The sequence below is a fragment of the Dermacentor silvarum genome, chromosome 11 (genome assembly GCF_013339745.2).
Source record: "Dermacentor silvarum isolate Dsil-2018 chromosome 11, BIME_Dsil_1.4, whole genome shotgun sequence".
Lineage (NCBI taxonomy): Eukaryota > Metazoa > Arthropoda > Arachnida > Ixodida > Ixodidae > Dermacentor > Dermacentor silvarum.
The window spans coordinates 3,950,932-3,967,381 of record NC_051164.1 but is presented as its reverse complement, the minus strand read 5'-3'; the positions used below and the strand labels follow the sequence as shown (position 1 = coordinate 3,967,381).

General features: G+C 47.4%; 1 protein-coding gene across 4 annotated transcripts in view; it reads left to right on the top strand.

Annotated features, from left to right (window-relative positions):
- LOC119432389 (WASH complex subunit 2) overlaps window positions 1-16,450 on the top strand; it is a 545,737-nt gene that overhangs the window by 95,990 nt on the left and 433,297 nt on the right. For all 4 annotated transcript variants that reach the window (XM_049658605.1, XM_049658606.1, XM_037699556.2 and 1 more), the window contains exons 6-7: window positions 4,966-5,251; window positions 9,491-9,558. In XM_049658605.1, the coding sequence (XP_049514562.1) occupies window positions 4,966-5,251; window positions 9,491-9,558 (354 nt within the window). The remainder of the gene's footprint in view (window positions 1-4,965; window positions 5,252-9,490; window positions 9,559-16,450) is intronic.

The window sequence follows — 16,450 nt, the reverse complement described above, 5'->3', positions numbered from 1 at the left end:
AGATGCCCATCCTATGTCTCCTTGTATCGTTTCATTTGTAGTTTTGTTGTGGGTCCCTAGTGATAATCTACCTACTGCCCTTCTGTCTACTTCGAGCCCCAACTGTATTTCTTACATTAAACATACAGCACAGCATTTCCAAATTTAAGCCCTAGGACCATTACCCCTTGTCGCAGTCCTCTGACTACTTTGTACTTGTTATGATGCTCTTTGCTTCTGGACTTTTGATTTGAGTGCACCTGTGCAGGTTCTTAAATACATTGTTCCCTCGTATATTCACACTCACGGATATTTGTACCCATTTACTGCAGGATCAAGAGACACATTAGTCTGCATTGCCATTAAGAAACTATGGGACCAAACTTTTGTGCACTAAATGTAAATCCAGAGTTTCTCACTCTCCTGTTGAGAGATATTAAGCAGTTGAATATCTACATTTGAGACAATGTCATTTGCATACACTATGCCCGGTAGCTTTAACACTGCTCTATTCTGTCTATGTGAGATGCTAAACCCTATTTTTGCTGCCTTTCATTCTCCTTCATGAATAACAAAATGCTTCCTTTGAACCATCTTGAAATAGCGCGCAACGGGACGGCACAACAGAAAGGAGGTTTCTTTGTTGAGGGGATTCCTCGCTAGGGTTGCCAGCTGTCCTGAATTTAGCGGGACAGTCCTTACTTGACTCAGTCGGGATGGCCAAATGTCTTGACTTTTGCTTTTTTATTCTACAGTATACCAATAAATCGACCAGATTTCCTTTTTTTAATGCCCGACAGCTTGTTTGCACATTCTTCTTTCTTTTGTTCTGCTGCATTTATTTTTATTTATACAGGTACCTCAGGGGTTCCATGTGGGAACATTGTGTGAGGGGGGGAGTACGTATTTTTGTTTCTACAAAGAGCGATCAAGACAATATAAAATAGAAGAAAAGCATGGCAAACTCTTGGTTGTAAGAAAAATGCAAACGGAAATCAAACATTTATACAATGCTAAGGATGACGCATAGGGTTATGAATCTGTATAAACAGCTGTACCTAGCCAAGAATACACTTCTAGTACTGAAGAAACAGCGCCTCCAGCAGTTTCTTAAAGTACTTGTAAGATGAAGTTGGAAGGACAGGATTACTATCAAGGAAGTATTCAAATGCAGAGACTGATTGCTTTTGAGTGAAAGTCATTTTGTTACACTTATCAACATTTAAGTTCATCAGCCAAGCTGAGCACCAGGTTGTTAGGTCATTGATATCTTGCTGCAGAGCGATATGATCTGATGGTGACTGGATTTTGCGATAGATTATGCAGCCGTCTGCAAAAAGGCGAATGGATGACATATCTGACGGAAGGTCGTTTATAAACATTAAAAATAGCAAAGGCCCAATGACACCCCCCTGTGGAACACCTCAGTGAGAGGGGAAGACAAGTGTTTAATCACGGTGAACTGCTTACGGAAACACAGAAAGTTTCTAATCCAAGACGCTGTAAGGGAATCTATCTATGTCTATGGGCTACGTGATCAAACGCCTTGGAAAAATCAATGAATATGCAATCTGTTGGAAAATTTTCATCCATGTTGTTGAAAAGCACGTTTGTGAACTCAATAAGCTGTGTATCGCAAGAAAGCCCTTTACGGGAGCCATTCTGGTTACGAAAAAAGTAATTTCTTAGCTCTAAGTGAGATGCAACATGTGATGAAATAATGTGTTCAAGTAGCTTACATGGGATGCTCGTAAGAGATATGGGACGATAGTTATCACCAGACTTGAAGGTAGGGATGACTTTAGCGATTTTCTAGTCATATGGAATCTCGCCAGTTTGTAGCGATTGCTGAAAAATATGGCAGAGAATGGTGCTAGACGGGAACAGTAGTCTCCTTTAAAATTTTAGAGTTGATATCGTTGACACTGAGCATGTTGAAGTCTCAAGTCAATTATTAAGGTTGAAATACCGGCAGGGGTTAATGTCTACATAGTTCATAAACTGATAATCAACTGTAGCTGGTATGGGCATGGTGGCATAGTCTTCCTTTGTGAAAACTGAAGGGAAGTAAATATTGAACGCGGCAGAACAATCTTAGGAGCGACTGCAACACCAGCATCATCCAAGATCATGATGCGGTCAGTAGAGCGTGAGTGAGTGATTATTTTGCAAAATTTCTTGGGGTCATTTATTAAAAGGGACTGGAGGTCTTGCAAAAAGAATTTGTGTTTAGCTTGACGCATCGCATGACATGTATTGCATCGCATGACATGTATTGGGCGCCAAAACATCAAATATGTTGTTTTGTGTGTTTTTTCAGTTGGCGAGTGTAGATTTGTTCAGCCATGTTCTTCTCTCGCCAGACGAGTTTTCGTCAATCCCTAGACTTCATTGCATGACAGTAAGCCTTCTTCTGAGACGTGCCCATGCAACCGAAGATGGCAATACCTTAGCCGTTCTGAATAGATGCCTTTATTTCGAAGGGTGTTCGACTATGCCACGGTTTAAAAATATTCACCCAAATAGGTAAGCGAGGAATTTGGAGGCGCACGAGCTTTTTTCTTGAAAGAGGCACGAATTTTCATTAACTGACCGGTTGGAGAAAGAGGCCAAAAATGAGTAGGAAAAATTTTCTAAGTTCGATTTATGGCTGCAAAATCAGCTTTTTTATAGTTGAGTATGGGCCTAGGAGTCACCTGATGCATGGATACAGGCCACGGAGAAAGAATAATTTAGGAGGTGCAACTTGGCTCCTTCCCGCGTCGTCATAATGTCACACGGGAGCACGGCGGCGGATGTCGTGACAGCACCCCCTGCAGAACGCCGGACGCCTGACGTATGGTCACATCACGGTTTGTCGAAGCGATGCAGAGGATTCGTGACGCGGCGAGCGCGCTCTTGTCTGCTCGCGCGCGGCTGCTTGAAGGCTACTATCGCAGATCGTCTCTTCTTTCAAGTGCGCTAGTTCCTTGGTCTTATTGCCACACAAAAAGCATGTGATCCTAATTATTAATCTGGAAAAAATATGTATACTTTTTGAGCGGTATCCGACAACCCAGCGCAAGCTGTCAGTAGCAGACGACGCCGTCGGAGACCGCGGCCATCATGGCGGCCATGTAGGAAGTTTTGTTTTTTTCCTCCGTGGCCGTGCGCGCGCCTCTCCGACTGCAAGGGGCGTTGCGCCAACGTTTGCCACCCGCGGTAGCACGTCTGAAGCTACGCGTTTCCTCCTCAGCCAATGTGACATTATCGGCCCAGAGTTTCGCCTCCTGTTATTCTTTCTCTGTGATACAGGCATACGAATTTTTAACTCAACGAGACAATGATCACTGAAGCCATCAAGATATACTGTGGAGCTAACGTTTTCAGGTGCCGATGATAAAAGAAGGTTCAGGGTATTTTAGTAGCGAGTGGGTTCATCTATTAACTGAACAAAAGAGAAATCAAGTGCTAGGTCAAGAAATTCTCTGGAGCTGCGTGAGTGAGAAGTTAGAGTTGACCAGGGTAGTTAAGTCTCACAAAAGAAAGACGTCGGCTTTAGAGAACTTGGAGCGCAGTTTCATTAGATTCTCATGCGAATCGTCAACAAAGCTATTTAGGCTGTCCTGCGGCCTGTAACAGACCTCGAATATGACTTTAAATGCATGTGATCAAGTGCATACCCAAAGGATTTCTGTGATGGAATGTTGACCATAAAAAGTGATATAATTTTTTGTAGAAATGAGCACACCCCCACTTGTTCTTCCTATCCTATCTTTTCTGTAAATGTGGAAGTCAGGTGAATCAGGCAGGACTTAACTGTCTGGGATACTGGAGTGAAGCCAAGTTTCCGTAAGCAGCAAAATGTCACAGTTGCAGTTTTCAAGATACGAGCATAGTTCAATACGTTTTCCAAGGATGCTACGTATGTTGGTGCAAGATAAAATGAAGTTCTTATATTGAACAGGATCAGCACGTGATAGTGAATGATTTGCAACTGTGCACGTAGCTGCCTTGCGTGCTAGCTATCGCGGAGCTTGTGTTACTCTGTCAGTGCTAGCAACATACACATAAAATTATCAATACATAGTTTATCAACAGAAAGATTGAAAAACATGTTTTTAGATTTTCCAAATTCTTTTACTTATACTTTACTTATACACAAAAAAAAACCCTTGTGCACAGCGATATCAAAGGTGATATCGCTGTCGCAGTGCACGTGGTTTTTTTTGTGTAGTATAAGTACAACCGATCCTGGACATAAATTTCGTTGTTGATAGCGCTTGTCTTCGTCTTTGTTTCTTCTCATGTACAGTTGATATCGCTGTGCTCGTGATTTTTTTTTGTGTGTGTGTTTAAGTACCTATACTGGAAATAAATTTCGTTGTTGATAGTAAGCGCTTGTCTTCGTCTTCGTTTCTTCTCGTGTCCGTGTTTTGCTGCGCTATCCATATGCTTTGAGATATTTGGTGGAACAAGCTGCACTATATTAGTTCATGACCCGCCGGGGTGGCTCAGTCAGCTAAGGTGTTGCGCTGCTGAACACGAGGTCGCGGGATCAAATCCCGGCCCCGGCGGCCGCTTTTCAATGGAGGTGAAATGCAAAAACGCCCGTGTGTTTGCGTTGTAGTGCACGTTAAAGAACCCCAGGTGGTCAAAATTAATCCGGAGCCCTCCACTACGGCGTGCCTCATAATCAGAACTGGTTTTGGCACGTAAAACCCCAGAAAGAAGTATATTAGTTTATGTTTTGGCTGCAGCATCCTGCTTGTTAGAAGATAGGAGAAACCACACAACCCTCAATGGGCATGTTTGGTTAGTTGGCATTCCAAGTGGCAGATGAGAAGAATGGGACTACTTTTCAGATTAACAGTGACTCAGTCAGTGGTAGTAACAGAGCACCATAATAGATTGCTAAAAAAAGTGAAAAAATTATGTATGCATTTGCAAGAAAGAAGCCAGATGGTTCCTTGTAAGGAGGTAAACATGGTTGCTGGCACTGTGCAGTCACCCTCGTGCAAGGCAGAGGAAGAGGGGGCCCTGCTGCTGGGACAAGTGTCCGAAGCCTTTCGCCTTGGTGTGGACGTACTGCGCTCATCGCTGGAAGTGGTTGACCTGCGCCAGGACTCTGAAGATGACGACGACTCGGATGAGGACGCCCACTTCCGCCATGCAGAAGAGACCCTGCTGAGGCCTCTGGACCCATATCTGTCACGGCCCCTGCCCCCACTCATAGGCTCTGACCAGTTCCTCAGGGACGACCATGTTGGCCTTGGGGAGCTACTCAGTGAAGGTATCCTTTCTACTTTTCTTCACTGTCACTTGTGCTTATGGTTAACAGCATTCACTGCCAATATGAGTAGTGGCGCATGTACAAACATGTAGAATGTTTGTCGCAATAATTATGTGCAAGTACATGGAGTGGTGTTGAGTAGGGGTAGACTGTCTCCCGTGCCGATATATTTCTAAGGCTCTGAAACTGGTAGAAGGCAATAAATGCAGCCGCAAGTCAGTGGAGCTGTATTAGTCTAGGTGCAACCAAATTAGGAAGGCCCATTGAGCTTCAAAAGGACGCTCCCTTGCCAGAGCAGTAATTGGCCTTCCTAGTACAGTATTTGGCCACTACCTCCCTCATGAATCTTGCAAATGACCTTCAGTCCCCAGCAGCTACTGAGCACTTGACCAAGGCAGTGGTCAGACAGGTGATGCAGCTGAGGGTCCTTAGAATCTCTGGATCTGAACAGGCCACTACTGGAAACTTAGCCTGGCAATATTCAACATGGGAACCCTCTTGAGTGAAACTATCTTAGCAGGGCTCTTTGGGAGATTAGGCAGTGTTTCATGGGCTATCCTTGGGCTTAGTGAGCTTAGAATGGGTGAGGCATATATTGCTGACTAATGAGCATGTCTTCTGCTACAGAGGTCTTTCAGACGAGAGAGAATACAGGGTACAATCTTTAATTTATAAAAGTATAGCGGGCACCATTGATGAGTTCTACAGCATTAATGAAAGAGTAGCAGTTGTCGTAAAATAAAGCGGAATATGATACATAAATTACAGGTAGTAAAATCTAATGCCGCAACGTCCAGTCATGATCGTGAAGTAGAACAGCTATGAGGACGTTGAATTGGCAATGAGAAAGATGAACATGCACTCGGTGTACTGTAGTCATGGGCAACTTCAATGCAATGTGATTTCATGCTCTATAACTGATGTAGCCACTTGTACCCACAGGCCACTGTGGGGCAGGGTTCCTGCCACCCACTAGGCCTAACCAGCACCGCTTTGCCAGGAATTTTTGACTGCAGTTGCGGTTTAGTGCTGAGCCAACGAAGCAAAGCAGCCATACAGCACTTGCAATGTTGAGGAATCCCTGCAACAAAGAAAATGAAGCCACAGACAACAGCCCGAATGGCAAGTATGGAAAGAAAAAAGATATTAACAAACCGCTGTGACAGGGCTGTTTACTGCGATTGCCACTTTTCTTTTTATTTGTCATCTATATGGGAGAATGGAAAGGAAGAGCAGTCAAAATAGGTTTTAAGGATGAACCACATGGGGCTAATCCTGCGCACCTGCCTACATGTCAGACCACGTCAGTGAGGCCATGTCCGTCCTTCGTGTCTAGCAAGAGGACACGTGTGCGTCAGGCAGTGCTTCATTTTGAGCATGTACGTGAGGGAATTGCCCGCTTTTGCTACATGGATGGCATGTCAACTTCCGGCGAGGGTTTTCATACAGGTTGTTGGATGGGAAAACTTTATTGGTTTTGTATGTGTCACATACAAATGACATGCGAGCAACATGTTGTCATTGTATGTCTAGCCTTGACCTTCTAATAAGGTCAGCGCTAGACTTACAGGTGACAGATTTATCAGGTTTATCAGGTGACAACAATCAGAGGTGTCTTCGTGTGCCATGCTGTGTGCCGCATCAGCGTGAACTGCAGGTAACTAGCGAAGCACCGAGGAAACAAGTGGTAGCTTTCCTGCTCCTAAATGTTTCGCAGTACTATGTGGTAAATGTTATTTACCGGGCACCCCGGCACGCGAAATAAAAAGCTGTAAAATAACTCTACCAGGAGGGCCGTTAACACGAAGTACTCGATAAAACGACCTGGTGACAGTGGCCGGGAATATGCCCCGATCAACCAGACGCACGTGACATGTTGAAAGAATGTGTGCACTCTTAGGTCTTGAGTGGGGCCCGTGCAAGGGCACCTTGCTGACTCATCAGAGGTTAAAAACGAACAAACAACACTCTGCAACAGCAGTTTTATTCTCTGAAGGTATACAAGTAATACAGCGCACGACGTCGGCCAGACAGCTTGCCGGCGAGATTCGGAAGCACCCCGGGAAGCGATGAGAACTAGGCGCTGCCCGCACGTGGTAGGAATGGTTTAAAACAAAAAAAATATGGCTTTATTTTCTTCGTTGGTACGTATTGTTTCATGTACATGCCCGGCCAACTTCCAACAGAACTTTGGTTGCCAAGCATGATAATCTTTCAACACAATCGAACAGAGAAATTTTAACGTGCCTGCGCGAAAAAAATAGCTGACTTGGTCCATTCGACTGTAATACACACCTTCCGTTCTTATCCGAGTTTGATCATATGTGTCGAGTTCGTCGCCATGCGCTCACTGGAAACAAAATCTCCACAACGTACATGCAACAAAGCTGATGGCGTGAAGTCCTTTCTGTTTATGCTGGCAATCCAAAGCAGACACTTGGCTTCAACCACAGTCTGCGAGGTCACCCTTCACGTTCGCTCTGAATACAGCGCAGTAGTAGCCCGTTAGTCATCTGACATCGCAACTATCACAGACGGAACACGTTAAAATTGCACTAATTGACACCGCAGGTGCGAGGAGGGGAGTGGCGCGGCTACGTTCCTCCTCGCCGTTAAAGCTTTCTGCGTGCCACAGAAAAGCTCGCCATATTCAACCAGACTTGCTATGCGGTTCATGGATTGGCGTATCGCAGCTGCGGCTGCTGCTCCCCTAAGTCTCTGCTGTTAGGCATTTTATGTTCATCATCTTCTGAAGGAATAAACCAGCATATGTTGGTAATCTGTGTTGAGATCTGTCACTTCGCAATCCCACAGTCATATCCGCTGTGGTGGACATGGTATTGCACTACTAAGTCCAAGGGCGCGGGATTGAATCCCAGCCGTGGCGGCCGCATTTCGATGGTCGTGGAATGCAAGAACACCCGTGTACCGTGCAGTGGGTGCACGTTAAAGAACCCCAGGTGGTGTCCCTCACCACGGCGTGCCTTATAATCAAATCGGGGTTTTGGCACGTAAAACCCCAGAATATAATTTTCTTTGTTTTACCCCACGGTCATGGCTTGAAGTAAACCGAAGAGCAGTAGGTATATTAACACTAGGATCTTGTGGAAAAGCTACAACAAATCAAGCGGTATAAAGATAAATGGGATGGGCACCTTTCAAGGTTAGAAAAGCACAAAGTAAAATAGTATCTTACGAGAGGACACTGGGGCATATGGGGATTCCCCATGGTGGAAAAGTCTTAGGAAACTGGCTAGTAGGCGTGCAGGCCACAGTACAGGAAGCAAGATAAAAAAGAGCCTAAAGCTTAGTTGGTAAATGGTAGCGCTGCTGCTTATGGGCCTCTTTGATTTGTCAAGTTCTGGCAGCCGATTTGAGACTTGTTTCTGCCATTGTACATGTAATTACCCTCAAAGGGTAATTAAAGCGAAAATTTCCAAGACATGGATATACTAAACACAGTAAAAAGTTGGAAGGTTTGATGATTTGCTGTGGATTTATATTTAAAATAACCAACTGTGAAAGATGACAGTGAAATAGACAATCGTGGCTGGTTGTTTTATGTATGAAAAGGTGAATTTTAATTTCAAAGAAAGGTTTACGTACAGTTTTGCACTGATTAGGCGAAAATCTGGGGGCATGTGACACGGCTAGGAAACTCTCATTGGCTACTTGACAGTGCACCAGACCCTGAACACCTTGATGGAAGGTTGCACGTGCTTCCCCTTCTGAGTTAATTAGTAGTGGCTCTTCCACCATGCTTCATCAGTGGTGACTGAAGATGATGCTGATATAGATGCACGGTGGGAGTGGTGGAGGAGCTGACAGATGATGGGGGTTGCATACTTTGACTTTGCTGTCGTTGAAGGGAAAGTAAATAATTTTGGCACTGCCTTCGGGGGACTCTGCTATAGTGTTGCTTTTATTGTAAAACAAGTTGAGTTGAGGAAGATTCCTTCTATCTACCCAGTTATCAAGTTTAGACGGAGAACCCAGTAAGTATGGATACCAGTGGAGAAAAAGATGTTCCATAAAAAATTCTTTTCTCTGGAATGTGGTTCTTCAAGTCCAGCCACAGAGGATGTTTTTTTTTGTGACTTGTGGCTGCACATCGCTTTTGGATTGCAAAAGCTGCTTTGACGCATCTTTTCACTTGCAGCTGTTCTTTCCAGATGGTGTGTCTGGCAAAGTCCCCCCCAATTGACTCACGTTTTAAGCCAACACTTTTCTATTGTGCAGAAGAAGGGGATGAAAAGAGCAGCCTGGGAGAGTACGACAGCGGCAAGTCCGAGACAGACAGCAGTTCGGTGAGAGCCCTGTCTTTCAGTTGGCTGGCCACCTGTGACTCACAGGTGGCCAGCCAACTTCACCTGAGCATCAGTGACTCTTGAAGCTTGTTCATATTGATTTTATGCGTGAGATTGGTCCAGTGGGCTAATGTAGCCTGGACCCATCAGGGCCTTTTGCAATGGCAGGTGGGCAGGCCAGACTGCATGAGGCGACGGAATTATTGTTTCACAAAAAATTTGCTTTCTGGGCTTGATTTTGCTCTTTCTGCTGCTGGCTCTGCAGCTGAGCCGAAGGATTTGTCCCTAAACAAGCAAGCTCCATGGAAAGGAGCTATGTGTGCATAGTTGATTACAATGTGTTCCTGCTATACAATATCGACATGTGTGCACAGCACAAAAGACGAGGATTGTAGGAAGAGCACAACACAGGTGCTGACTTCAACTAATCTTTATTTGCGAAACCGCCAGAACTATATACATGAGCAAAATTGATGAAAAACAACTTTTGCATAATGTCACACAGGAACCCCTATTGCATCACAGCCAGATACTTGATTTCGTTTTTGGTGAGGGCAATGGACGGCATGCTGATGCAAAGGTCACCCAGCTGCTGTATCATGTCAGCCTTTATGATTTCACGTGCAAGCTGTTCCTGGTGTTTGGAGATTCCATAGAGTTTTGAAATTCAGGGTGACAAGAGCAGTCTCTGCAGTGAATGCCAAGATGACCTTGCATGGCGGTGTAAACGTTGTAAAAATGCTCTTTCAATCACTCATTTAAACATCTGCCTGCTTGGCCAACGTATTTCTTTCCGTAAGTCAGGGGAATCATCTAAATCACACCTAGGGCGCATGCACCAAACCGTTTCCTATGGTTAGTAGTGCAAATATTTTGTCATGTGTCATGAGCACTCACACGCCTACAGAGCACTGATAATTTTTCCAGGGCAGGAAAAACAACTTTAAGATCTACGTTATTGCCTATCTTCTTCAAGCTGTGCGATATCTTGCACTGGTAAGGGAGCACCGCGACTGGCTTGTTGTCTCTGCTAGTGCTTTGTCTCCTAGCTTGATTTTCTTTAATATCTTTTCTGCTTTTGAAACTAACAAAAGCTTGGGCTACCCAGCTCATGTTATGCGGGAGGCCTGTGCAAGGAGACTGCGTGTTAAAGAGTGGAAGCAAGACTTGTTTAGGGCATTTGTGAAGCATAGATTTGCAATGCCCCATTTAACCTGCTTGGAATGGGCCAACAGATAAGACAAAAGTGGCTTTTTCCCTCTGGGCTCGTACATCCAGCACAGGTGATCTCTAGAGATACTAAGTCGCAAATCTAAAAACCTTAACGAGTCATCTACCGGTAGTTCATGCGTCAGGGCAAGTGGCGACAAACACTCGTTGAATTGGCACAGTACCTCTGAAACAGCAGGCTCAAAACCTTGACCTTCACAAGCAAAAAGTAACAAGAAGTCATCCACAAAACAGAAAACTTTTACAACCACTGTGTTATCAAGGCAGCTAGCAAGAAGTCGGTCATGGTAAGCAAGAAAAATGTCACTTAAAATTGGTGCTATGCATGAACCAATGCACACACCGCTTTTTTAATGTAAATATTGTTACGATGGGGTGCGTTTATTTAAAGATGAATCGATGAAAAAGGGCAAAGGGTTGCCGCGCCGACACCGAGCCGCTCTAAAGACAAGTGCACTTCGTTCTCCTCTTCTGTCCTTCCGTAGCTTTTGCGTAACATTCCTCCCTTCACAGACGAAGCCCGCTGGGCGAGTAACTGTTACGTCCACTCTCAGTCACGTGGATGACAGCGTTTCAGGCGAGCGACGTGAGCAAGCTGCGTCTTCTTAGACCGGTAGCCATTGGACACGAGGCGAGCAATCAAGTAGGTTACATCACTGAGCCGATCGGTGATGACGAAAGGCCCGGTATAACGAGCCAGAAACTTCTGGCACAGGCCGCGCTTGCGAAGTGGTGTCCAAAGCCATACAATGTCCCCTTTGTCGTATGACACATTCTTATGTCGTGCATCATAGCGGATCTTGGAGTGGTCCTGGGATGCCAACGTACGGAGCTGAGCTATGCGACGTGCTTCCTCAGCGCGGCAGAGAGTCTGGGCAAGAGAAGAGTCCGCATGAGGAGTAAAAGGTAGAATGGTGTCAAGGAAGTTGCGGGGTGGTCTAACATAAAGAAGATAGAAAGGGCTGTAGCCTGTAGTTTCATGCTTTGCGGTGTTGTAGGCGTATGTGATAAAAGGCAAGATGTCATCCCAATTTTTGTGCCTGGAATCCACGTACATCGAAAGCATGTTGGTCAAAGTTCTGTTAGTGCGCTCGACGAGACCATTTGTCTGCGGATGATACGGGGTCGCGTGGCGAAACTGGCAAGCACAGAGACGCAACAGCTCTTCGACTACGTCGGCCACGAACTGGCGACCGCGATCGCTCACAATAACACGAGGGGGTCCATGACGGAGTATAACGGAGGACAGGAGGAAGCTCGAAACATCAAGAGCAGTGGCCGTTGGCATCGCTGCGGTTTCAGCATAACGCGTCAGGCGGTCGACGCAGACTATAATCCAGCGGTTGTCATTGGATGAGCGCGGGAATGGGCCGAGAAGATCAACTCCAACCATTTCGAAAGGAGATTATGGTGGCGCCACAGGGTGAAGGAGTCCGACCGGCGCAGTATTAGGGCGCTTGAATTGCTGGCACTTGTTACAACTGGCCACATACTTTTCTGTATCGCGTCGCATACCAATCCAATAGAATCGACCCTGAATGCGGTGGTATGTTCTGGTGAAACCCAGGTGTCCAGCGGTGGAGTCGTCGTGCATAGCACGGAGTACGTGGTTTCTCAAATTCTTAGGGACCACTAAGAGGAGGCGGGCACCCTCAGCCGCGTAGTTCTTCTTGTAGAGCAGGTCATCTTGGATGACAAAGCCATTGTTACCTTTTGGCTGAGCAGCTGAGGCAAAGAGGCCATCCAGGCTGCGGTCGTTACGCTGCTCTTCCCGGAAGGTGGCCAGATCGGGAAAAAGAAAGTCGTCGATGGCGGCCAGAAACTCATCGAAATTGTCGGCGTCACATTCACTTGTCGGTAGAGGGAGCCTCGAAAGACAGTCGGCGTCCGCATGATGCCGGCCACTCTTGAAACGGACTGCAAAGTCAAATTCCTGCAAACGTAGCGCCCATCGAGCAAGGCGGCCAGACGGGTCGCGGAGACCAACCAACCAACATAGTGAATGGTGATCAGTAACGATCGTAAAGCGGCGCCCGTAGAGATATGGCCGGAACTTCTGGACTGCAAAGACGACAGCGAGGCACTCTAGCTCAGTGACGGTGTAATTCTGTTCGGCCTTGCTCAACGAACGGCTGGCGTAGGCAATGGCATGCTCGGCGTCACCAAAACGCTGGACGAGGACGGCGCCGAGGCCGATTCCACTCGCGTCGGTGTGCAGTTCTGTTGAGGCAGAGGGGTCAAAATGGCGAAGGATTGGTCCGGAAGAGAGCAGGAACTTCAGTTGACGAAACGAGGAATCGCAATCTGCTGTCCAGGTGAAAGGGTTATCCTTGCGCAGCAATGAAGTCAGAGGGTAGGCAGTATCGGCAAAGTTGAGCACAAAACGTCGAAAGTACGAGCAAAGATCCAAGAAGCTCCTCAGCTCGCGTTGTGACTGCGGTTGTTTAAAGCCGGTAACTGCAGCGACCTTCTGTGGATCTGGTCGCACCCCCTGCTTGTCCACTAGATGTCCAAGTACTAGCGCCTCTCGTTGGCCAAAGTGACATTTCTTTGAGTTGAGGGTAAGGGCAGCTTGTTCAAGGCACGTCAGAACAACGTCCAGTCGATGGTTGTGCTCTGCAAAGGTGCGGCCAAAAATGACGACGTCGTCAAGATAACATAAACAAATCTCCCATTTCAGGCCGCGCAGTACCGTGTCCATAAACCGTTCAAATGTTGCAGGTGCGTTGCACAAACCAAACGGCATGACGTTGAATTCAAACAAGCCGTCTGGGGTCACAAAAGCGGTTTTCTCTTTGTCAGTTGAATGCATGGGTATCTGCCAGTAGCCCGATCTGAGGTCTACAGATGAAAAGTAGGATGCGGAATGAAGACAGTCGATAACGTCATCGATCCGGGGAAGTGGGTACACATCCTTTTTCGTCACAGAAGTGAGACGCCGGTAGTCGACACAAAACCTCCAGGACCCATCTTTCTTTTTCACGAGGATGACCGGCGCAGCCCAAGGGCTAGAGGAATCTTGTATGACTCCCTTGGCTAGCATGTCGTCGACCTGTTGAGCGATGATCTTGCGCTCCGATGCGGACACGCGGTAAGGCTTCTGCCTTATGGGATGCGCGGGCCCCGTGTCGATCCTGTGGCGAGCCCGCGTAGTTGGAAGGTGAACTTTGTTAGCGTTCTTCACGAAATCAAACAATGACGCATGCTTTCGAAGGACGCTGACCAGGGCTTGACGCTTCTCTGACGACAATGACTTGTTGATCATTTTTAGAAACGGCAACGAGTCTTCAGCACCGTGCTCTTGGGATTCATGGGACGTGTCATCAGTTAAAGCGCCTATGCTGAGACTGGTATCCACTTCAAAAGAGGCAAGTCGGATACCGCTGGGTAGCACAACAGACTGGGAGGCTAAATTTGACACCCATAGTGTAGTTGTTCCGCAGGCCACAGAGAGGACGCATCGAGGTACGAGCACACTTTTCTTCACAACCATCGAAGGCACAGGCTCAACAATTGCATCAAATGTATCGGCGTCGACACCGCAAGCAGCAACTCGTACTCTTGATAAGGAACATGCCGGTAAGACAGTATCTTCAATGACGGCGAGAGTGCGTGAACATGTAGCAGGTTCGTCAGCAAGAGGAGAGAGGAAAAGCTCGCCGGTACCGCAGTCAACAGTGGCACCGCACTGTTGTAGGAAGTTGAGGCCAAGAATTACGTCGTGAGTGGATTTAGCAAGCACTGCGAATTCGGCTTGATACACGTTATCGGAGAAGTAAACGTTCGCGGTGCACACACCAATAGGTCGGAGCAACTCGCCACTCACAGCACGAAATGTATTAGAGGTGTCCCAGCGAAACATCACTTTACGGCCTAGTCGGGTTTTGAAATGTTGGCTGATAACAGAGACACTCGCTCCTGTGTCCACTAAGGCCAAAGTAGTAACATTGTCCACTAAAACACGAATCTTATTATGACACATGGCGACTGGCGGAGGCATAGGGGCATGTAGCTGAAGATGACTAGCGACCGCACCTCCATTGGTCGCGCTGCCTAGTTTCCCGGCGGCGGTGACGTGACACGCCGTCGCGGAGATGGAGACCTGCGCTGGCGTGAAGGCGGCGGCGTCAAGCTCCGCACAGAAGCTGGTGAGTCGCTACGGTAATTGGCCTGGTAGAGCGTCCTGCTATCAGAATCAGAGGACCAACGTGTCTCGTCACCTTGTCGGTTGCCCCGCCGATAAAAAGTACGCGGTCGTTCATAGGACGGTGGTGACGTGCGACGGCGGTGAGGACAAAATCGGGCGACGTGACCGCGAATGCCGCATTGGAAGCAGATGGGGCGTTCACGGGATGCACTGAAATTGTCAGTAGGAGGATAACTGGCACGGCCGTCCCACTCTTGAGGAACTGCAGGCGGTCTGCGTGAGTAACCGTTGTGAAACTGGTAACTCGGATGCGCGATCGTAGTATGGTTTGACACTCCTGGACGAGGCGCGAAGTTGTAGGCATCTACGGAGGCGGCGGTAATGGACGTCTCACCAAAGTCGCCAGAAGAGAAAGGCTCTCGAACCCGAGGAGTCGAGAGGGAAACCGCCTGGCGTCGGTCAAGCTCTTCGCGCACCACTTGCCGAATCATTGAGGCGAGGTCGGATGGAGCTGGGACCACGTCAACACTGGCGACGTTAGTCACGTTGGCCAGGCGACCGAACTTCGGTGTGATACGCCGAGCTCTGAGCGCTTCAAATGTGCGGCAGTGCAGAACGACGTCTGTTACGGATTCCAGACGGTCTTTTCCTATGAGGAACTGGTACACGTCCTCAGCGATCCCTTTCAGCAGATGGCCAACTTTATCCTCTTCTGACATCTGAGGGTCCAGGGCCTTGCACAACTTAAGCACTTCCTCGATGTACGTAGTGCAAGTTTCGCCGGGGACTTGAGCTCGCTGCATTAGCGTTTGCTCTGCACGCTTCTTTTTAGCTGTCGGATCTCCGAAACACTTCTTAATTTCGTCTACGAACTTCCCCCAAGTTGTCAAGCTTTCTTCATGGTTTTCAAGCCACACAGACGCTGTTCCCTTGAGGAAGAAGGCGACGTTGTTAAGCTGGGCGGTGGCATTCCAGCCGTTGAACCGACTTGCTCGTTGGTAGAAGCTGAGCCATCCGTCCACGTCTTCTCCGTCTTTTCCAGCGAAGGTGCGTGGCTCGATGTAGGGCTGACGCTGGTAGAAGGTGGCGGATTGTTGCCGTCAGAAGCCATCTCTGGTGGCAGACCGGCAATTCGGCGACTTCGTCGAAGCTCCACGGATTGCGCCTCAGCGGTCGGTTCGTTGTCGTTCTTCGGGGGCGCCGTTGTTTTACCCAGCACCATCCACCAAAACTGTTACGATGGGGTGCGTTTATTTAAAGATGAATCGATGAAAAAGGGCAAAGGGTTGCCGCGCCGACACCGAGCCGCTCCAAAGACAAGCGCACTTCGTTCTCCTCTTCTGTCCTTCCGTAGCTTTTGCGTAACAATATGTTCATTCCATGAAGCAGACGTTGACCTTAATCCAAGCAGCCCAAGGAAGCCGCTTACCGAGACAGCAGAAGCATTCTGGAACGCAACAGAGCCGTAGTTGTCAATAAAGTCCTCTACGCACTATAGCAGCGTATCATGCGGTA